General features: G+C 49.0%; 1 protein-coding gene across 2 annotated transcripts in view; it reads right to left on the reverse strand.

The window, feature by feature from the left end:
* HNRNPR (heterogeneous nuclear ribonucleoprotein R) overlaps nt 1-22,121 on the reverse strand; it is a 216,393-nt gene extending 194,272 nt beyond the window's left edge. Inside the window, exon 1 of one of the 2 annotated variants that reach the window (XM_063954493.1) lies at nt 21,869-22,121. Coding sequence is in view for 1 of the 2 variants with exons in the window: in XM_063954492.1 (XP_063810562.1) it covers nt 20,481-20,484 (4 nt within the window). In the remaining variant the exon portion in view is untranslated. Of the gene's footprint in view, nt 1-20,480; nt 20,586-21,868 lie in introns of those variants that run through there. The other variant, XM_063954492.1, reaches the window with a different exon arrangement.
* Nucleotides 22,122-22,817: the final 696 nt, after the last annotated feature.

The following is a 22,817-nucleotide window of genomic DNA, read 5'->3' on the forward strand; positions in this document are numbered from 1 at the left end:
CTCTCTGTCTCCCCAAAGGACTTTGTGGGGTCCTGTCCTCAGTCAGAGCATTCCCTGTGTGTCTGCGGTGTGTCGGTACGGCTGTGTCGACATGTTTGATGAGGAGGGTTACGTGGAGGCGGAGCAGGGGCAGATTAGTGTGGTGTCGCCCCCGACGGGGCCGACACCTGATTGGATGGATATGTGGAAGGTCTTAACCGACAGTGTCAACTCCTTACATAAAAGGTTCGATGACGCAGCAGCCTTGGGACAGCCGGGGTCTCAGCCCGCGCCTGCCCCGGCGACTCAGAGGCCGTCAGGGGCTCATAAACGCCCTCTGGCTCAGATGGTAGACACAGATGTCGACACGGAGTCTGACTCCAGTGTAGATGAGGATGAGACAAATGTACAGTCTACAAAGGCCATCCGATGCATGATTACTGCAATGAAAGATGTATTGCACATTTCTGACGTTAACCCGGTTACCACCAAGAGGGGTATTATGTTTGGGGAGAAAAAGCAGCCAGTGACTTTTCCCCCATCTGATGAATTAAATGATTTGTGTGCAGAAGCGTGGAGTTCCCCTGATAAGAAACTAGTGATTTCTAAGAGGTTACTGATGGCGTACCCTTTCCCGCCAATGGATAGGTTACGTTGGGAAACATCCCCTAGGGTGGACAAGGCGCTCACACGCTTATCTAAAAGGGTGGCACTGCCGTCTCAGGATACGGCCGCCCTAAAGGAGCCTGCGGATAGAAAGCAGGAAGCTATCCTGAAGTCTGTGTATACACACTCTGGTACTCTAATGAGACCTGCTATTGCTTCAGCCTGGATGTGTAGTGCTGCAGCAGCATGGACTGATACCCTGTCAGACAACATTGATTCCCTCGACAGGGATACTATTTTGCTAACCATGGAACATATAAAAGACGTCGTCTTATATATGCGGGATGCCCAGAGGGACATTTGCCTGCTGGCATCTAGAATTAATGCAATGTCCGTTTCTGCCAGGAGAGTATTATGGACTCGGCAGTGGACAGGTGATGCTGATTCTAAAAAACACATGGAGGTTTTGCCTTATAAGGGTGAGGAATTGTTCGGGGACGGTCTCTCGGACCTCGTATCCACAGCAACAGCTGGGAAGTTGACTTTTTTACCTCAGGTTCCCTCACAGCCTAAGAAAGCACCGTATTATCAAATGCAGTCCTTTCGGCCTCAGAAAGGCAAGCGGGTCAGAGGCGCATCCTTTCTGGCCAGAGGCAGGGGTAGAGGAAAGAAGCTGCACCAGGCAGCCAGTTCCCAGGAACAAAAATCCTCCCCTGCTTCCATAAGTCCACCGCATGACGTTGGGGCTCCACTGGCCGAGCCAGGTGCGATGGGGGCGCGTCTCCGAAACTTCAGCAACCAGTGGGTTCGTTCACGAGTGGATCTCTGGGCTGTACAAATTGTATCTCAGGGATACAAGCTGGAGTTCGAGGCGTCTCCCCCTCGCCGTTACCTCAAATCAGCCTTGCTAGCTCCTCCAAGGGAAAGGGAGATCGTACTGGCGGCAATTCACAAGCTGTACCTCCAGCAGGTGATAATCAAGGTCCCCCTCCTTCAACAGGGAAGGGGTTACTATTCCACAATGTTTGTGGTACCGAAACCGGACGGTTCGGTGAGACCCATTCTAAATTTAAAATCCTTGAACACTTATATAAAGAAGTTCAAGTTCAAAATGGAATCGCTCAGGGCGGTTATTGCAAGCCTGGAAGAGGGGGATTTTATGGTGTCGCTGGACATCAAGGATGCTTACTTGCATGTCCCCATTTACCCACCTCACCAGGAGTACCTCAGGTTTGTGGTACAGAACTGTCATTACCAATTCCAGACGTTGCCGTTTGGTCTGTCCACGGCTCCGAGAATATTTACCAAGGTAATGGCCGAAACGATGATACTCCTTCGAAGAAAGGGAGTTATAATTATCCCGTACTTGGACGATCTCTTCATAAAGGCGAGGTCCAAAGAGCAGTTGTTGGTCAGCGTAGCACTCTCTCAGGAAGGGTTGCAACGGCACGGCTGGATTCTGAATATCCCAAAGTCGCAGCTGATTCCTACGACGCGTCTGCTTTTCCTGGGAATGATTCTGGACACAGAACAGAAGAAGGCGTTTCTCCCGGAGGAGAAGGCCCAGGAATTGTCATCTCTGGTCAGGGACCTCCTGAAACCAAAACAGGTGTCGGTGCATCACTGCACGCGAGTCCTGGGAAAGATGGTGGCTTCTTACGAAGCAATTCCCTTCGGCAGGTTCCATGCAAGGATCTTTCAGTGGGATCTGTTGGACAAATGGTCCGGATCGCATCTTCAGATGCATCGGTTGATCACCCTGTCCCCAAGGGCCAGGGTGTCTCTGCTGTGGTGGCTGCAGAGTGCTCATCTTCTCGAGGGACGCAGGTTCGGCATACAGGACTGGGTCCTGGTGACCACGGATGCAAGCCTCAGAGGATGGGGGGCAGTCACTCAGGGAAGAAACTTCCAAGGACAGTGGTCAAGTCTGGAGACTTCTCTACACATAAATATATTGGAACTAAGGGCCATCTACAACGCCCTGAGTCAAGCAGAGCCCCTGCTTCAAAACCAATCAGTACTGATTCAGTCAGACAACATCACGGCGGTCGCCCATGTAAACCGCCAGGGCGGCACAAGAAGCAGGATGGCAATGGCAGAAGCCACAAGGATTCTTCGATGGGCGGAGAATCACGTGCTAGCACTGTCAGCAGTGTTCATTCCGATAGTGGACAACTGGGAAGCAGACTTCCTCAGCAGGCACGACCTCCACCCGGGAGAGTGGGGACTTCATCAAGAAGTCTTCACACAGATTGTAAATCGTTGGGAACTGCCACAGGTGGACATGATGGCGTCCCGCCTCAACAAAAAATAGCTGTGGACGCACTAGTGACACAGTGGGTGTACCAGTCGGTTTATGTGTTCCCTCCTCTTCCTCTCATACCCAAGGTACTGAGGATAGTAAGAAAGAGAGGAGTAAGAACTATACTCATCGTTCCGGATTGGCCAAGAAGAACTTGGTACCTAGAACTACAAGAAATGATCTCAGAGGACCCATGGCCTCTGCCGCTCAGACAGGACCTGCTGCAGCAGGGTCCCTGTCTGTTCCAAGACTTACCGCGACTGCGTTTGACGGCATGGCGTTTGACGGCATGGCGGTTGAGCGCCGGATCCTGAAGGAAAAGGGCATTCCGGAGGAAGTCATCCCTACGCTGATTAAAGCTAGGAAGGAGGTGACCGCAAACCATTATCACCGCATATGGCGAAAATATGTTGCGTGGTGTGAGGCCAGAAGGGCCCCAACGGAGGAATTTCAGCTGGGTCGATTTCTGCACTTCCTACAGTCAGGGGTGACTATGGGCCTCAAATTAGGTTCAATTAAGGTCCAGATTTCGGCTCTGTCGATTTTCTTCCAAAAAGTACTGGCTTCACTGCCTGAAGTTCAGACGTTTGTTAAAGGAGTGCTGCATATTCAGCCCCCTTTGGGCCTCCAGTGGCACCTTGGGATCTCAACGTGGTGTTGGATTTCCTTAAGTCACATTGGTTTGAGCCACTTAAAACCGTGGAACTAAAATATCTCACGTGGAAAGTGGTCATGCTGTTGGCCTTGGCTTCGGCCAGGCTTGTGTCAGAATTGGCGGCTTTGTCATGTAAAAGCCCTTATCTGATTTTCCATATGGATAGGGCGGAATTGAGGACTCGTCCCCAATTTCTTCCTAAGGTGGTATCAGCTTTTCATTTTAACCAACCTATTGTGGTGCCTGCGGCTACTAAGGACTTGGAGGATTCCAAGTTGCTGGACGTAGTCAGGGCCCTGAAAATCTATATTTCCAGGACGGCTGGAGTCAGGAAAACTGACTCGCTATTTATCCTGTATGCGCCCAACAAGCTTGGTGCTCCTGCTTCAAAGCAGTCTATTGCTCGCTGGATATGTAGTACGATTCAACTTGCACATTCTGCGGCTGGACTGCCGCATTCTAAATCTGTAAAAGCCCATTCCACGAGGAAAGTGGGCTCTTCTTGGGCGGCTGCCCGAGGGGTCTCGGCTTTACAACTTTGCCGAGCTGCTACTTGGTCGGGTTAAAACACATTTGCTAAATTCTACAAGTTTGATACCCTGGCTGAGGAGGACCTTGAGTTTGCTCATTCGGTGCTGCAGAGTCATCCGCGCTCTCCCGCCCGTTTGGGAGCTTTGGTATAATCCCCATGGTCCTTACAGAGTTCCCAGCATCCACTAGGACGTCAGAGAAAATAAGAATTTACTCACCGGTAATTCTATTTCTCGTAGTCCGTAGTGGATGCTGGGCGCCCATCCCAAGTGCGGACTGTCTGCAATACTTGTATATAGTTATTGCCTAACTAAAAGGGTTATTGTTTAGAGTAGGGGTGGGCAAAATACGGCCCGAGGGCCGGATGCGGCCCGCGAACCGATCCTGCCCGGCCCGCTGCCTCCCACCTGCATGCAATGACAAGCGGCCCGACAGGGCCGCTTGTCATTGTCCCGGCCAGCTTCCAGCCCAGGTCACCAGCAGCGGCTGCGAGCTGATGCCTGCGGCAGCACGGCTCTGTTGCCGCAGCCGGCACTATGTGATCTCTCCCCCTTCTCCGTCAGCGCAGCTCCTCCTCCCCCTGCTATTCTCACTCACCCAGCCAGCCAGGCGAAGCTCCGCCTCTGAGACAGGGGGAAGGACTGCTTTGCCGTGTGGAGAATGGTGGGCTCTCAGTAGCAGGGGTCTCTCGGGGCATGTGTCCTGGGCCCCCCACCTTTAATGGGAAATCCCTGATTATCAGAAAGAAGGAGGAAGTAGTGTCCCTGCAGGGGGCGGGGCTATCCAGCACGGAGCACAGCCCTGATGCTCCTGCACTTTATTATGAATGGCAGGTAGGATGATGGGCTTCCAAAGAAGTCAAAGTTTTCATGCAGTGACAGTCTTTCATTTAAGGTATGAGGGACCATAAATTATATTATGTCTGTGTAACTGTAAATGATAATGTGCCTGTAACTCTGTGTATGTGTCTGTATATGTATATGTCTCTGTGTAACTCTATATGTGTCTATAGCTCTGTATATGTGTCTATAGCTCTGTATATGTGTCTATAGCTCTGTATATGTGTCTGTAGCTCTGTATATGTGTCTGTAGCTCTATATGTGTCTGTAGCTCTATATGTGTCTGTAGCTCTATATGTGTCTGTAGCTCTATATGTGTCTGTGTAACTCTACGTATACTGTATGTCTGTAACTCTGTATATGTGTCTGTGTAACTCTGTATATGTGTCTGTGTAACTATGTATATGTAACTCTGTATATGTGTCTGTGTAACTCTGTATATGTAGCTCTGTGTATGTGTTGGATCAGTATGATTCACCGCCACTTGGGATCCCGTCGTTCAAAATAACGACGCTGGGATCCCGATATCTCGAAACTGACAGGGGTGAGTAAGGGGTGTTCTCCCTTCTTCCCAACGCCCTAACCCTCCCTCCCCGCAACCTAACCCTAACCTCCTCCCTTGGTGCCTAACCCTAACCACCCCCCATGGCTGCCTAAACCTAGGGCCCTTCCCCCAGTAGCCTAACCCTAACCCTCCGAGGGCGGTGCCCAACCCTAACCTCCACTCCTCGCAGCCTAACCCAAACCCTCCCCCCACCCACAGTGTGTAAAAGAGAGCTCTACCTGCTGTAATGTGTGTAAGTGACGCTACTGTGTGGCATCATTTAAATAATGGAGACTATTGTGCAGCCTAATATGAATCTGTATGATTTTTTGGACACGCCCCTTCCACACAAGCCACGTCCCTATATTTTTGGCGCATGGAGGGGGGGGGGGCTGCTATTTTGTGTGCGGCCCTCGAATACTGACAGGAAAGTGTCAAGTGGCCCCTCAGCTGAAATAATTGCCCACCCCTGGTTTAGAGCCATCTGTTGAGAGGCTCAGTTATTTTTCATACTGTTAACTGGGTATAGTATCACGAGTTATACGGTGTGATTGGTGTGGCTGGTATGAGTCTTACCCGGGATTCCAAAATCCTTTCCTTATTGTGTCAGCTCTTCCGGGCACAGTATCCTAACTGAGGTCTGGAGGAGGGGCATAGAGGGAGGAGCCAGTGCACACCAGGTAGTCCTAAATCTTTCTTAGTTGTGCCCAGTCTCCTGCGGAGCCGCTATTCCCCATGGTCCTTACGGAGTTCCCAGCATCCACTACGGACTACGAGAAATAGAATTACCGGTGAGTAAATTCTTATTATTTGGAATGGCAAGATGGAAGGAGTGAGTGGGTAACATTAGATGACAATTGCGCTTACTAATTTTCAAAAATTTTGGGCGATATTCAACTGTTACATAGCACCCAATCTCCATTCTAAAGTGACAGGAGATTGCAGGGCGATATTCAGTTGATCTTTTGTATCGCCCTGATCGCGCCCATAGAGGTCAGGTTTAGCTGCGTAAAGCAGCTAAACACGGTCAAAGGGCCGGGTGAAGTCGCAAAAAGTACTGTTTGGGCGCGCAAACAGGTCACTTTTCGCGCATTTCAGCTCGCCACCCTTGGGGGGTGTGAGCTGAAATGCAGATGCTGGCAGCCTTCGTGCCCAGACAGAGCTACAATTAAATAGCTCTATTGGACGCCATCTAGTAGTAGTGAAGCTATACAAATATATGGGGGAATTCAGACCTGGTATATGATTTTTTTGGTGTTAGCAAGTGTTATATTTGGTTATAGTTGTTAGCCAACAATTATTTTGATATATTTAATTGCCTACTTAAGCCACACCAACAACAGACACACCAAACAGAGATTTTGTCACACCCATTTTTCCGTTGCAGGTGCTAGTAGAAAAGACAGAGCCATTCGCCCTGTGTGTCCCCGTCTGAAAGTTGCCGTTCAGCCCCTGATGTATATTGTTACTGACAAGAAGTAATTCTAGCAATTATTGGGGTCGATTCAATTCTCTGATAGTTGAATAGCGCCGGGAATTAGCTCCCGTCGCTATTCAATTCAACTCAAGTTAAGTTAAGTCAGCGAATGCCCGTTCTCCCGGTCTTAACAGGTTGATTTGTCGGGAGAACGGGCATTCTCCGACTTATCTCCCCGCCGCGATGCTGGTACTTGACAGAATCAGCCTCGCGGCGACACTTTTGTTGGATTTCCTCTCGCATCCCCCGAGGGTGAAAGAAGAATTCCCGACAATTGAGTGTCACTTGGCGCTGTGTTGAATAGCACCGGGAGCTAATTCCCGGCACTATTCAACTGTCAGAGAATTGAATCGACCCCATTGTATTCAATAAAGTTCTGTAAAATGTGTCATACCATAAGCGCGATTTGTCTCACATATGTCCTTGTATTCACAGACACAGCCACTGATAAACCAATCCTTTGCATGCTGGTAATCAAGTATGCAGACATACTAAGGAGATTATAGAAGGCCTCCTTATGCTGTACCATAAGAGTTTTGGGAAATGTATACGCAGTAAACAAACCTCCACTGTAAAAAAAATTCTGGTGCATAGCTTCTCAAACAATCAGGCCTTTGCCATAAGCTGTGTATCTTATTGTCTTCCTTATATTGTCAAGGTAATACTACCTTAGAAAGAAAATGTCACTGACTACACGTTCATAGGGTTGGCGATTCAATTAGCTTTGGTTAATGCTATTCAATGGGGTCAATTCTATTCGGCAACTAAAGAATAGCGCCGGGAATTAGCTCCCGACGCTATTCAATTCAGCTAAAGTTAAGTCGGCGATGTCCCGTTCTCGCCGACTTAACAGGTAGTTTTGTCGGGAGAACGGGCATTCTCCGACTTAACTACCCAGCGCCAGGCTGATTCCGACAGAATCAGCCTTGCGCCGGCCGCGAGGCAGCCCTTTTGTCGGGTTTCTTCTCTCATCCCCCGGGGATGAGAGAAGAATTCCCGACAATTGCGGGCAACTAGTAGCAGAATTGAATAGCGTCGGGAGCTAATTCCCGGCGCTATTCTTTAGTTGACGAATAGAATTGACCCCAATGGCTCCCACCACAACTAGCGGATTTCTGCTTGCACCCTCAATACACTGATTTCTGAAGCCCCATAGAAATTGGTTCACATAGCAATTGACAGCTACTTTTTGGCACAAGTTTAAAACTAAAGTAACCAAGATGAAATGGTCAATGAATAATGAAGGACAGATATCCCCACACATCCTTCCAAGTGTTAAGGAGTGTCGCAGGGAGCACTTGAATGCCACCAATTTTCAGCAAAAAAAATAAGATTTTACTCACCGGTAAATCTATTTCTCGTAGTCCGTAGTGGATGCTGGGACTCCGTAATGACCATGGGGATTAGCGGCTCCGCAGGAGACTGGGCACAACTAAAGAAAGCTTTAGGACTACCTGGTGTGCACTGGCTCCTCCCACTAAGACCCTCCTCCAGACCTCAGTTAGGATACTGTGCCCGGAAGAGCTGACACAATAAGGAAGGATTTTGAATCCCGGGTAAGACTCATACCAGCCACACCAATCACACCGTATAACTCGTGATACTATACCCAGTTAACAGTATGAAATATAACTGAGCCTCTCAACAGATGGCTCAACAATAACCCTTTAGTTAGGCAATAACTATAAACAAGTATTGCAGACAATCCGCACTTGGGATGGGCGCCCAGCATCCACTACGGACTACGAGAAATAGATTTACCGGTGAGTAAAATCTTATTTTCTCTGACGTCCTAAGTGGATGCTGGGACTCCGTAAGGACCATGGGGATTATACCAAAGCTCCCAAACGGGCGGGAGAGTGCGGATGACTCTGCAGCACCGAATGAGCAAACTCTAGGTCCTCCTCGGCCAGGGTATCAAACTTGTAGACTCTTACAAAAATGTTTTAACCCGACCAAGTAACAGCTCGGCAAAGTTGTAAAGCCGAGACCCCTCGGGCAGCCGCCCAAGAAGAGCCCACTTTCCTCGTGGAATGGGCTTTTACAGATTTAGGGAGTGCGGCAGTCCAGCCGCAGAATGTGCAAGTTGAATCGTGCTACAGATCCAGCGAGCAATCGTCTGCTTAGAAGCAGGAGCACCCAGCTTGTTGGGTGCATACAGGAGAATAGCGAGTCAGTTTTCCTGACTCCAGCTGTCCTGGAAACATATACTTTTCAGGGCCCTGACTACATCCAGTAACTTGGAATCCTCCAAGTCCCAAGTAGCCGCAGGCACCACAATAGGTTGGTTCACATGAAAAACGGATACCACCTTAGGAAGGAATTGGGAACGAGTCCTCAATTTCGCCTTATCCATATAAAATACAGATAAGGGCTTTTGTATGACAAAGCCGCCAATTCTGATACACGCCTGGCCGACGCCAAGGCCCACAGAATGACCACTTTCCACGTGAGGTATTATAGCTCCACGGATTTAAGTGGCTCAACCCAATGCGACTTCAGGAAATCCAACACCACGTTGAGATCTCACGGTGCCACTGGAGGCACAAACGGGGCTGACTATGCAGCACTCCCTTAACAAAAGTCTGAACTTCAGGCAGTGAAGCCAGTTCAATTTTGGAAGAAAAATCGATAGAGCCGAAATCTGGACCTTAATGGAACCCAATTTTAGGCCCATAGTCACCTCTGACTGTAGGAAGTGCAGAAATCGACCTAGCTGAAATTTTTCCTTTGGGGCCTTCCTGGCCTCACAGTACGCAACATATTTCCGCCATATGCGGTGATAATGGTTTGCGTTCACTTCTTTCCTAGCTTTAAATAGCGTAGGGATAACTTCCTCCGAAATTCCCTTTTCCTTCAGGATCCGGCGTTCAACCGCCATGCCGTCAACGCAGCCGCGGTACGTCTTGGAACAGACAGGCCCCCTGCTGCAGCAGGTCCTGTCTGAGCGGCAGAGGCCATGGGTCCTCTGAGATCATTTCTTGGAGTTCTGGTTACCAAGCTCTTCTTGGCCAACCCGGAACAATGAGTATAGTTCTTACTCCTCTCCTTCTTATTATTCTCATTACCCTGGGTAAGAGAGGCAGAGAAGGGAACACATACACCGACTGGTACACCCACGGTGTTACCAGAGCGTCCACAGCTATCGCCTGAGGGTCCTTGACCTGGCGCAATATCTTTGTAGCTTTTAGTTGAGGCGGGACGCCATCATGTCCACCTGTGGCCTTTCCCAACGGTGTACAATCATTTGGAAGACTTCTGGATGAAGTCCCCACTCTCCCGGGTGGAGGTCGTGTCTTCTGAGAAAGTCTGCTTCTCAGTTGTCCACTCCGGGAATGAACACTGCTGACAGTGCTAACACATATTTTTCCGCCCATCGGAGAATCCTTGTGGCTTCTGCCATCGCCATCCTGCTTCTTGTGCCGCCCTGTCGGTTTACATGAGCGACCGCCGTGATGTTGTCTGACTGGATCAGCACCGGCCGGTGTTGAAGCAGGGTCTAGCCTGACTTAGGGCATTGTAAATGGCCCTCAGTTCCAGAATATTTATGTGTAGGGAAGTCTCCTGACTTGTCCATAGCCTTGGAAGTTCCTTCCCTGTGTGACTGCCCCCCAGCCTCGAAGGCCGGCATCCGTCGTCACCAGGACCCAGTCCTGTATGCCGAATCTGCGGCCCCCTAGAAGATGAGCACTCTGCAGCCACCACAACAGCGACACCCTGACCCTTGAAGACAGGGTTATCCGCCGATGCATCTGAAGATGCGACCCGGACCACTTGTCCAACAGATCCCACTGGAAAATCCTTGCATGGGACCTGGCGAATGGAATTTCTTCGTAAGAAACTACCATCTTTCCCAGGGCTCGCGTGCATTGATGCACCGACACCTGTATACGTATTTGGAGGTCTCTGTCTAGAGACAACAACTCCTTGGACTTCTCCTCCGGGAGAAACCCTTTTTATCCTGTTCTGTGTCCAGAACCATACCCAGGAACAGTAGACGCGTCGTAGGAACCAGCTGCGACTTTGGAATATTCAGAATCCAGCCGTGCTGTTGTAGCACTTCCCGAGATAGTGCTACTCCGACAAACAACTGCTCCCTGGACCTCGCCTTTATAAGGAGATCGTCCAAGTACGGGATAATTATTTCGGCCATTACCTTGGTAAATACCTCGGTGCCGGGGACAGACCAACGGCAACGTCTGGAATTGGTAATGACAATCCTGTAGCACAATATTGAGGTACTCCTGGTGAAGAGGGTAAATAGGGACATGCAGGTAATCATCCTTGATGTCCAGTGATACCATGAAATTCTCCAGGCTTGCAATAATCGCCCTGAGCGATTCCATTTTGAACTTGAACCTTCGTATATAAGTGTTCAAGGCTTTTAATTTTAGAATGGGTCTCACCGAACCGTCTGGTTTCGGTACCACAACATTTTGGAATAGTAACCCCGGCCTTGTTGAAGGATGGGTACCTTGATTTCACCTGCTGGAAGTACAGCTTGTGAATTGCCGCCAGTACTACCTTTCTCCGAGGGCAGCCGGCAAGGCTGATGTGAGGTAACGGCGAGGGGGAGTCGCCTCGAACTCCAGCCTGTATCCCTGTGATACTATTTGCAGAACCTAGAGATCCACCTGTGGGCAAGCCCACTGGTCCCTGAAGTTCCCGAGACGCGCCCCTACCGCACCTGTCTCCACCTGTGGAGCCCCAGCGTCATACGGTGGACTCAGAGGAAGCGGGGGAAGATTTTTGATCCTGGGAACTGGCTGCTGGTGCAGCTTTTTTCCTTCTTCCCTTGTCTCTGTGCAGAAAGGAAGCGCCTTTGACCCGCTTGCTTTTCTGAAGCCGAAAGGACTGTACATGAAAATACGGTGCTTTCTTAGGCTGTGAGGAAACCGGAGGTAAAAAAATTTCTTCCCAGCTATTGCTGTGAATACGAGGTCCCAGAGACCATCCCCAAACAATTCCTCACCCTTATAAGGCAGAATCTCCATGTGCCTTTTACAGGCAGCATCACCTGTCCACTGCCGGGTTTCTAATACCCTCCTGGCAGAATGGACATTGCATTAATTCTGGATGCCAGCCGGCAAATATCCCTCTGTGCATCCTTTATATATAAGACAACGTCTTAAATATGCTCAATGTTAGCAAAATATTATCCCTGTCTTAGCGTATTAATATTATCTGACAGGGTATCAGACCACGCTGCAGCAGCACTATTTTATGCTGAGGCAATTGCAGGTCTCAGTATATAACCTGAGTGTGTAAATACAGACTTAAGGATCGCCTCCTGCTTTTTATCAGCAGGTTCCTTCAAGGTGGCCGTATCGTAAGACGGCAGTGCCACCTTTAAACAAACGTGTGAGCTCCTTATCCACCCTAAGGGATATCTCCCAACGTGACCTATCCTCTGGCGGGAAAGGGTACGCCATCAGTAACTTTATAGAAATTACCAGTTTCTTATCGGGGGAAACCACGCTTCTTTACACACTTCATTCATTCATCTGATGGGGGAACAAAACACTGGCTGCTTTTTCTCCCCAAAAATAAAACCCCTTTTATGTGGTACTTGGGTTCATGTCAGAAAATGCGTAACACATTTTTCATTGCCGAGATCATGTAACGGATGTTCCTAGTGGATTGTGTATAGGTCTCAACCTCGTCGACACTGGAGTCAGACTCCGTGTCGACATCCGTGTCTGCCATCTGAGGTAACGGGCGTTTTTTGAGCCCCTGATGGCCTTTGAGACGCGTGGGCAGGCGCGGGCTGAGAAGCCGGCTGTCCCACAGCTGTTACGTCATCCAGCCTTTTATGTAAGGAGTTGACATTGTCGGTTAATACCTTCCACCTATCCATCCACTCTGGTGTCGGCCCCACAGGGGGCGACATCCCATTTATCGGCCTCTGCTCCGCCTCCACGTAACCTTCCTCATCCAACATGTCGACACAGCCGTACCGACACACCGCACACACACAGGGAATGCTCTGACTGAGGACAGGACCCCACAAAGTCCTTTGGGGAGACAGAGAGAGAGTATGCCAGCACACACCAGAGCGCTATATAATGCAGGGATTAACACTATAACTGAGTGATTTTTCCCCAAATAGCTGCTTGTATACATATATTGCGCCTAAATTTAGTGCCCCCCCTCTCTTTTTAACCCTTTGAGCCTGAAAACTACAGGGGAGAGCCTGGGGAGCTGTCTTCCAGCTGCACTGTGAAGAGAAAATGGCGCCAGTGTGCTGAGGGAGAAGCTCCGCCCCTTTTTCGGCTGACTTTCTCCCGCTTTTTCTGGAATACTGGCAGGGGTAATTTTACATCTATATAGCCTCTAGGACTATATATGATGTAGATTTGCCAGCCAAGGTGTCATATATTGCCCTCAGGGCGCCCCCCCCCCAGCGCCCTGCACCCATCAGTGACCGGAGTGTGAGGTGTACATGAGGAGCAATGGCGCACAGCTGCAGTGCTGTGCGCTACCTTGGTTTAGACCGAAGTCTTCTGCCGCCGATTTTCCGGACTCTTTATGCTTCTGGCTCTGTAAGGGGGACTGCGGCGCGGCTCCGGGAACGAACACCAAGGTCGGGTCCTGCGGTCGATCCCTCTGGAGCTAATGGTGTCCAGTAGCCTAAGAAGCCCAAACTACCACCTGTTAGGTAGGTTCGCTTCTTCTCCCCTTAGTCCCTCGCTGCAGTGAGTCTGTTGCCAGCAGATCTCACTGTAAAATAAAAAAAATAAGAATTTACTTACCGATAATTCTATTTCTCGTAGTCCGTAGTGGATGCTGGGGACTCCGTAAGGACCATGGGAATAGCGGCTCCGCAGGAGACAGGGCACAAAAGTAAAAGCTTTAGGATCAGGTGGTGTGCACTGGCTCCTCCCCCTATGACCCTCCTCCAAGCCTCAGTTAGGATACTGTGCCCAGACGAGCGTACACAATAAGGAAGGATTTTGAATCCCGGGTAAGACTCATACCAGCCACACCAATCACACTGTACAACCTGTGATCTGAACCCAGTTAACAGCATGATAACAGCGGAGCCTCTGAAAAGATGGCTCACAACAATAATAACCCGATTTTTGTAACAATAACTATGTACAAGTATTGCAGACAATCCGCACTTGGGATGGGCGCCCAGCATCCACTACGGACTACGAGAAATAGAATTATCGGTAAGTAAATTCTTATTTTCTCTGACGTCCTAAGTGGATGCTGGGGACTCCGTAAGGACCATGGGGATTATACCAAAGCTCCCAAACGGGCGGGAGAGTGCGGATGACTCTGCAGCACCGAATGAGAGAACTCCAGGTCCTCCTCAGCCAGGGTATCAAATTTGTAGAATTTTGCAAACGTGTTTGCCCCTGACCAAGTAGCAGCTCGGCAAAGTTGTAAAGCCGAGACCCCTCGGGCAGCCGCCCAAGATGAGCCCACCTTCCTTGTGGAATGGGCATTTACATATTTTGGCTGTGGCAGGCCTGCCACAGAATGTGCAAGCTGAATTGTACTACACATCCAACTAGCAATCGTCTGCTTAGAAGCAAGAGCACCCCGTTTGTTGGGTGCATACAGGAAAACAGCAAGTCATTTTTCCTGACTCCAGCCGTCCTGGAAACATATTTTCAGGGCCCTGACAACATCTAGCAACTTGGAGTCCTCCAAGTCCCTAGTAGCCGCAGGTACCACAATAAGCTGGTTCAGGTGAAACGCTGACACCACCTTAGGGAGAAACTGGGGACGAGTCCGCAGCTCTGCCCTGTCCGAATGGACAATCAGATATGGGCTTTTGTGAGACAAAGCCGCCAATTCTGACACTCGCCTGGCCGAGGCCAGGGCCAACAGCATGGTCACTTTCCATGTGAGATATTTCAAATCCACAGATTTGAGCGGTTTAAACCAATGTGATTTGAGGAATCCCAGAACTACGTTGAGATCCCACAGTGCCACTGGAGGCACAAAAGGGGGTTGTATATGCAGTACTCCCTTGACAAACTTCTGGACTTCAGGAACTGAAGCCAATTCTTTCTGGAAGAAAATCGACAGGGCCGAAATTTGAACCTTAATGGACCCCAATTTGAGGCCCATAGACAGTCCTGTTTGCAGGAAATGCAGGAATCGACCGAGTTGAAATTCCTCCGTGGGGGCCTTCCTGGCCTCACACCATGCAACATATTTTCGCCAAATGCGGTGATAATGTTGTGCGGTCACCTCCTTCCTGGCTCTGACCAGGGTAGGGATGACCTCTTCCGGAATGCCTTTTTCCCTTAGGATCCGGCGTTCAACCGCCATGCCGTCAAACGCAGCCGCGGTAAGTCTTGGAACAGACATGATCCTTGCTGAAGCAAGTCCCTTCTTACTATCTCTTAAAGTTCCGGGTACCAAGTCCTTCTTGGCCAATCCGGAGCCACGAGTATAGTTCTTACTCCTCTCAGTCTTATAATTCTCAGTACCTTGGGTATGAGAGGCAGAGGAGGGAACACATACACCGACTGGTACACCCACGGTGTTACCAGAGCGTCCCAGCTATTGCCTGAGGGTCTCTTGACCTGGCGCAATACCTGTCCAGTTTTTTGTTCAGACGGGACGCCATCATGTCCACCTTTGGTCTTTCCCAACGGTTCACAATCATGTGGAAGACTTCCAGATGAAGTCCCCACTCTCCCGGGTGGAGGTCGTGCCTGCTGAGGAAGTCTGCTTCCCAGTTGTCCACTCCCGGAATGAACACCGCTGACAGTGTTATCACATGATTTTTCGCCCAGCGAAGAATCCTTGCTGCCATTGCCCTCCTGCTTCTTGTGCCGCCCTGTCTGTTTACGTGGGCGACTGCCGTGATGTTGTCCGACTGGATCAGCACCAGTTGACTTTGAAGCAGAGGTCTTCCTAGGCTCAGAGCATTGTAAATACCCCTTAGCTCCAGTATATTTATGTGGAGAGAAGTCTCCAGACTTGACCACACTCCTTTGGAAATTTCTTCCCTGTGTGACTGCTCCCCAGCCTCTCAGGCTGGCATCCGTGGTCACCAGGACCCAGTCCTGAATGCCGAATCTGCTGCCCTCTAGTAGATGAGCACTCTGCAGCCACCACAGAAGAGACACCCTTGTCCTTGGAGACCGGATTATCCGCTGATGCATCTGAAGATGCGATCCGGACCATTCGTCCAGCAGATCCCACTGAAAAATTCTTGCGTGAAATCTGCCGAATGGAATCGCTTCGTAAGAAGCCACCATTTTTCCCAGGACTCTTGTGCATTGATGCACTGACACTTGGCCTGGTTCTAGGAGGTTCCTAACTAGCTCGGATAACTCCCTGGCTTTCTCCTCCGGGAGAAACACCTTTTTCTGGACTGTGTCCAGAATCATCCCTAGGAACAGCAGACGTGTCGTCGGAATCAGCTGCGATTTTGGAATATTTAGAATCCATCCGTGCTGTCGTAGAACTACTTGAGATAGTGCTACTCCGACCTCCAACTGTTCTCTGGACCTTGCCCTTATCAGGAGATCGTCCAAGTAAGGGATAATTAAGACGCCTTTTCTTTGAAGAAGAATCATCATTTCGGCCATTACCTTGGTAAAGACCCGGGGTGCCGTGTACAATCCAAACGGCAGCGTCTGAAACTGATAGTGACAGTTCTGTACCACGAACCTGAGGTACCCTTTGTGAGAAGGGCAAATTTGGACATGGAGGTAAGCATCCTTGATGTCCAGGGACACCATATAGTCCCCTTCTTCCTGGTTCGCTATCACTGCTCTGAGTGACTCCATCTTGATTTGAACCTTTGTATGTAAGTGTTCAAAGATTTCAGATTTAGAATAGATCTCACCGAGCCGTCTGGCTTCAGTACCACAAATAGTGTGGAATAATACCCCTTTCCTTGTTGTAGGAGGGGTACTTTGATTATCACCTGCTGGGAATACAGCTTGTGAATTGTTTCCAATACTGCCTCCCTGTCGGAGGGAGACGTTGGTAAAGCAGACTTCAGGAACCTGCGAGGGGGAGACGTCTCGAATTTCCAATCTGTACCCCTGGGATACTACTTGTAGGATCCAGGGGTCCACTTGCGAGTGAGCCCACTGCGCGCTGAAACTCTTGAGACGACCCCCCACCGCACCTGAGTCCGCTTGTACGGCCCCAGCGTCATGCTGAGGACTTGGCAGAAGCGGTGGAGGGCTTCTGTTCCTGGGAAGGGGCTGCCTGCTGCAGTCTTCTTCCCTTTCCTCTACCCCTGGGCAGATATGACTGGCCTTTTGCCCGCTTGCCCTTATGGGGACGAAAGGACTGAGGCTGAAAGACGGTGTCTTTTTCTGCTGAGATGTGACTTGGGGTAAAAAAGGTGGATTTTCCAGCTGTTGCCGTGGCCACCAGGTCCGATGGACCGACCCCAAATAACTCCTCCCCTTTATACGGCAATACTTCCATGTGCCGTTTGGAATCTGCATCACCTGACCACTGTCGTGTCCATAAACATCTTCTGGCAGACATGGACATCGCACTTACTCTTGATGCCAGAGTGCAAATATCCCTCTGTGCATCTCTCGTATATAGTAATGCATCCTTTAAATGCTCTATAGTCAATAAAATACTGTCCCTGTCAAGGGTATCAATATTTTCAGTCAGGGAATCCGACCAAGCCACCCCAGCGCTGCACATCCAGGCTGAGGCGATCGCTGGTCGCAGTATAACACCAGTATGTGTGTATATACTTTTTAGGATATTTTCCAGCCTCCTATTAGCTGGCTCCTTGAGGGCGGCCGTATCTGGAGACGGTAACGCCACTTGTTTTGATAAGCGTGTGAGCGCCTTATCCACCCTAGGGGGTGTTTCCCAACGCGCCCTAACTTCTGGCGGAAAAGGGTATAACGCCAATAATTTTCTATCGGGGGAAACCCACGCATCATCACACACTTCATTTAATTTATCTGATTCAGGAAAAACTACAGGTAGTTTTTTCACACCCCACATAATACCCTTTTTTGTGGTACTTGTAGTAACAGAAATATGTAACACCTCCTTCATTGCCCTTAACATGTAACGTGTGGCCCTAATGGAAAATACGTTTGTTTCTTCACCGTCGACACTGGAGTCAGTGTCCGTGTCTGTGTCGACCGACTGAGATAATGGGCGTTTTAAAGCCCCTGACGGTGTTTGAGACGCCTGGACAGGTACTAATTGGTTTGCCGGCCGTCTCATGTCGTCAACCGACCTTGCAGCGTGTTGACATTATCACGTAATTCCCTAAATAAGCCATCCATTCCGGTGTCGACTCCCTAGAGAGTGACATCACCATTACAGGCAATTGCTCCGCCTCCTCACCAACATCGTCCTCATACATGTCGACACACACGTACCAACACACAGCACACACACAGGGAATGCTCTGATAGAGGACAGGACCCCACTAGCCCTTTGGGGAGACAGAGGGAGAGTTTGCCAGCACACACCAAAACGCTATAATTTTACAGGGACAACCTTATATAAGTGTTTTCCCTTATAGCATCTTAATATGTAATAATATCGCCACAAAAATGCCCCCCCTCTCTGTTTTAACCCTGTTTCTGTAGTGCAGTGCAGGGGAGAGCCTGGGAGCCTTCCCACCAGCAGTTCTGTGAGGGAAAATGGCGCTGTGTGCTGAGGAGAATAGGCCCCGCCCCCTTTTCGGCTGGCTTCTTCTCCCGTTTTTCTGACAACCTGGCAGGGGTTAAATACATCCATATAGCCCCAGAGGCTATATGTGATGTATATTTAGCCAGCATAGGTACTTTCATTGCTGCCCAGGGCGCCCCCCCCAGCGCCCTGCACCCTCAGTGACCGTTGGTGTGAAGTGTGCTGAGAGCAATGGCGCACAGCTGCAGTGCTGTGCGCTACCTTAAGAAGACTGGGAAGTCTTCAGCCGCCGATTTCTGGACCTCTTCTCTCTTCAGCATCTGCAAGGGGGTCGGCGGCGCGGCTCCGGTGACCCATCCAGGCTGTACCTGTGATCGTCCCTCTGGAGCTAGAGTCCAGTAGCCTAAGAAGCCAATCCATCCTGCACGCAGGTGAGTTCACTTCTTCTCCCCTAAGTCCCTCGTTGCAGTGAGCCTGTTGCCAGCAGGACTCACTGAAAATAAAAAACCTAATAAAACTTTTACTCTAAGCAGCTCTTTAGGAGAGCCACCTAGATTGCACCCTTCTCGGCCGGGCACAAAAACCTAACTGAGGCTTGGAGGAGGGTCATAGGGGGGAGGAGCCAGTGCACACCACCTGATCCTAAAGCTTTTACTTTTGTGCCCTGTCTCCTGCGGAGCCGCTATTCCCATGGTCCTTACGGAGTCCCCAGCATCCACTTAGGACGTCAGAGAAACCTAAATATACTTTCTTTCTAGGAGCTCAGGAGAGCCCCTAGTGTGCATCCAGCTCAGCTGGGCACAAGAATCTAACTGAGGTCTGGAGGAGGGTCTTAGTGGGAGGAGCCAGTGCACACCAGGTAGTCCTAAAGCTTTCTTTAGTTGTGCCCAGTCTCCTGCGGAGCCGCTAATCCCCATGGTCCTTACGGAGTCCCAGCATCCACTTAGGACGTCAGAGAAAATACAGTATTTTAAAATAGTTCAGACTGTGTCACAGTGAAACTCGTCACCATTAATTACAGCATATAATATTTTGCAAGCTGAAATAGTCTTATGCGACTGTTGGGACCTCTCTCCTTCACAATCTTCTGGACATTGTTATTTTCTGTCTGGAAAAGCACAGCATTCATGCTCTCCCATGTGATTCCACCAATATGGTCCCACTTTAGAACGTCACCTTAGAAACACTATCCAAAACTGGCATTATAAAGATGAAGATTAATAATGACATTAACACATTTAAATATACTTGGTGAAGATAGAGAGATAATATACTAAATCCCATAGCTTGCTGTTCTATCCTCTAATTACATCTGTACATTGACTCAGCACAGCATGCTACCCATAGGAAACAACTGCAGATAATATTCTCAAGAGATAGGTGTAAAACGTAGGGATAATACAAAAAATAAATATGCTTTTTAGGACATAACATATACTAATGGAGTGGAATTGGGAAAGGTGAAGATTTAATTGTAAATTAGGTTCTCACCAGGGATATAGTTAATGTGCTGATAGATGAGAATAGTAAAGGCTCCCTAGTCTTAATTTCTTGGCCATCGTACATAATAATTTACACCACCTAAGGCCTGGGTTACGTTCAATACAAAATTGCAACAAGGAGATGGTAGAAGACCCTTTCTCACAAAAACTTAAAACCTACAGAGAATTTGGCAACATTGTTTTTAGATCAATTTGAATATTTTCAGTAATTCAATTTATATAGAGAAATCTCCGAGTAACCATGGAATCCCATTTTACCAAAAAGCTTTGCTAAAAAGTGCAGCAGGAGAATTTGACTGTGGAGCGCGATAAACTATATCCATTGAGGGGAAGCTCAAAGACAGGCATTTAAAACACATTTATACTTGATAACTATCTTACAAAGCAATACTACCAGATGAGAGTTAAGAAGACGTGACAATAATAACACTATGACATACGTACACATGCTATAGTACACTTGTTCAATGTATCATGTATGGGTACTGTGGTACTGCTGTTCTAGATCAGTGGTTCCCAACCGCGGCCCTCAAGTACCCCCAGCAGTTCATGTTTTCCAGGTCTCCTCACAGGATTGCAAGTGCAATCATTAGCTCCACCTGTGGGTCTCTTAAAATGTGTCAGTGAGTAATGAATACACCTGTGCACCTGCTGGGAAAACACAAACTGTTGGGGGTACTTGAGGACGGAGGTTGGGAACCACTGGTTTAGATGAAGTGTTACTGTACAGCATACTTGCCTACCTGACCCTCTCCATGAGGGAGAAAATGCTCTGTTCCTGGACTTTCCTGGTAATGTATGATTGCCATCACCTGTGGTGAGCTAGTTAATTGATAAGAAAGGTGTTTCACCACAGGTGATGGCAATCATACAATGCCAGGAAAGTCCAGGAACAGAGCATTTTCTCCCTCATGGAGAGGGTCAGGTAGGCAAGTATGCTGTACAGGTGGTCTAGTGGTAAACATCACCACATTTATGACAGGTATGCAACACTGCCCTACAGATTTGGCAGACTCGTAGATTTTTATCCACGGAGTTTCAAAGCATTACATGACCAAGGCACCCGAAACAGCTTCTGACCCCATACTGCCCCACTCGATTACTGCGATCTGTAGATGAAGGACTTTTAGCAGTACCTAGAATCTACCGTAATTCATCTGGGGGTCGAGCTTTTAGTCATGCGGCTCCGACTCTATGGAACTCACTTCCCCGCACAGTGCGAGAGGCCCCAACTATAGAATCCTTCAAAAGTAGACTCAAGACTTTTCTGTTTACTCAAGCATTTCTATAATGTCCCTTTTAGTATCCTCATGCTTCTGTATTTTATGAAAATGTACTTCATTATTTTCTGTACTATATTATGCTACGTATCTGTTAAGCGCCTTGAGTCCTATTGGAGAAAGAGCGCTATATAAATAAAATTATTATTATTATTATTATTATCAAAATCATATTCCACTGAGCACTGTGCAATGTTATGGATGTTAAGCCTCAGAGAATAAGCATTTGCATAGTGTACTCCCTTACATATGACAAAGGTGCAACTCTCACACATCATTGGGGGTGTAATGTAATAGTGCATACTGTTACCCATTTTATTTAAAAATAAATAAGACATAAAAGCGAGCACGTACGTAACAGACACAGGCAATGTGTTACTCTTGCTGCTGGCAGTGATTGGCAGCAGCTCATTATCAGCAGCAACACGCCTACTACTACTGCAGCCCCCAGCTACCGCGGCCGGCGGCGCCCTGGTGCACGCTGCAATAGCGAGCAGAGACGGGGCGGGAGGTGATGCTATATTCCCGGTTCCCAGGGATCATCACACTTACCCTAATGATGACAAACCGCAGCCCCTGCACTGTACGGGAAAGATGGCGCCTCTCCCCCCTCTGGCCACGCCTCCTTCTCCCGTACTCGACAGCCAATCACAGCGCCTATGTACGGGGTCGTAAATATCTTACAGCAGGGGCTTTTCAATTTGGCCGGGGTTGGGATCAACGGTCGGGAATTGAGATGAACGGAAGCGAGCAACAATAATACTGGGCAGGAACGTTACGAGCCCGGGAGCTGCTGCTGCGTGATACGGGCCGTGTGTGTAGTAGGTGGCGGCAGTGTGGCCTCACTGTAACCAATCAGCCGGCCCGGGCTCATGTGACACAGACAATGCTCAGCTGCAGCCCTCGGTGTGATGCTGTCTGTAATCACACTGTATGTACCTGTGTCAGGCTACATGAGCTGATGAGTTCAGAAAGTGTAAATTATTCCTATGAAAAATACCATATTGGTAAAGCCATTTACTGGAAGTGTTTCTAATGGCCTTTAAACACCAAGATAATCTGTAGTCTCATAGTTATTTTGTACATTGCTAGGGTGCTTATTCGTGTTTCATCAGCACCTTCAGTACTTAAAGTGGTCCTAGAGAGGTGGTGGAACTCACCACCCCCCAGCCTCCACGCAATAAGGGTATTGCGAGCGCTGCAAAAAAAGGGGGCGTGGTCACACAATAGTAATAATGCCCACAGTAGTAGCAACCCTAATACACATAATGCCGACAGCAGTAGCGCCCCTTTCTCTAACGTCCTAGTGGATGCTGGGAACTCCGAAAGGACCATGGGGAATAGCGGCTCCGCAGGAGACTGGGCACAACTAAAAGAAAGCTTTAGGTCACCTGGTGTGCACTGGCTCCTCCCACTATGACCCTCCTCCAAGCCCCAGTTAGATCTTTGTGCCCGGCCGAGCTGGATGCACACTAGGGGCTCTCCTGAGCTTCTAGAAAGA

Source organism: Pseudophryne corroboree, chromosome 2 (assembly GCF_028390025.1).
Source record: "Pseudophryne corroboree isolate aPseCor3 chromosome 2, aPseCor3.hap2, whole genome shotgun sequence".
NCBI classification, from domain to species: Eukaryota; Metazoa; Chordata; class Amphibia; order Anura; family Myobatrachidae; genus Pseudophryne; species Pseudophryne corroboree.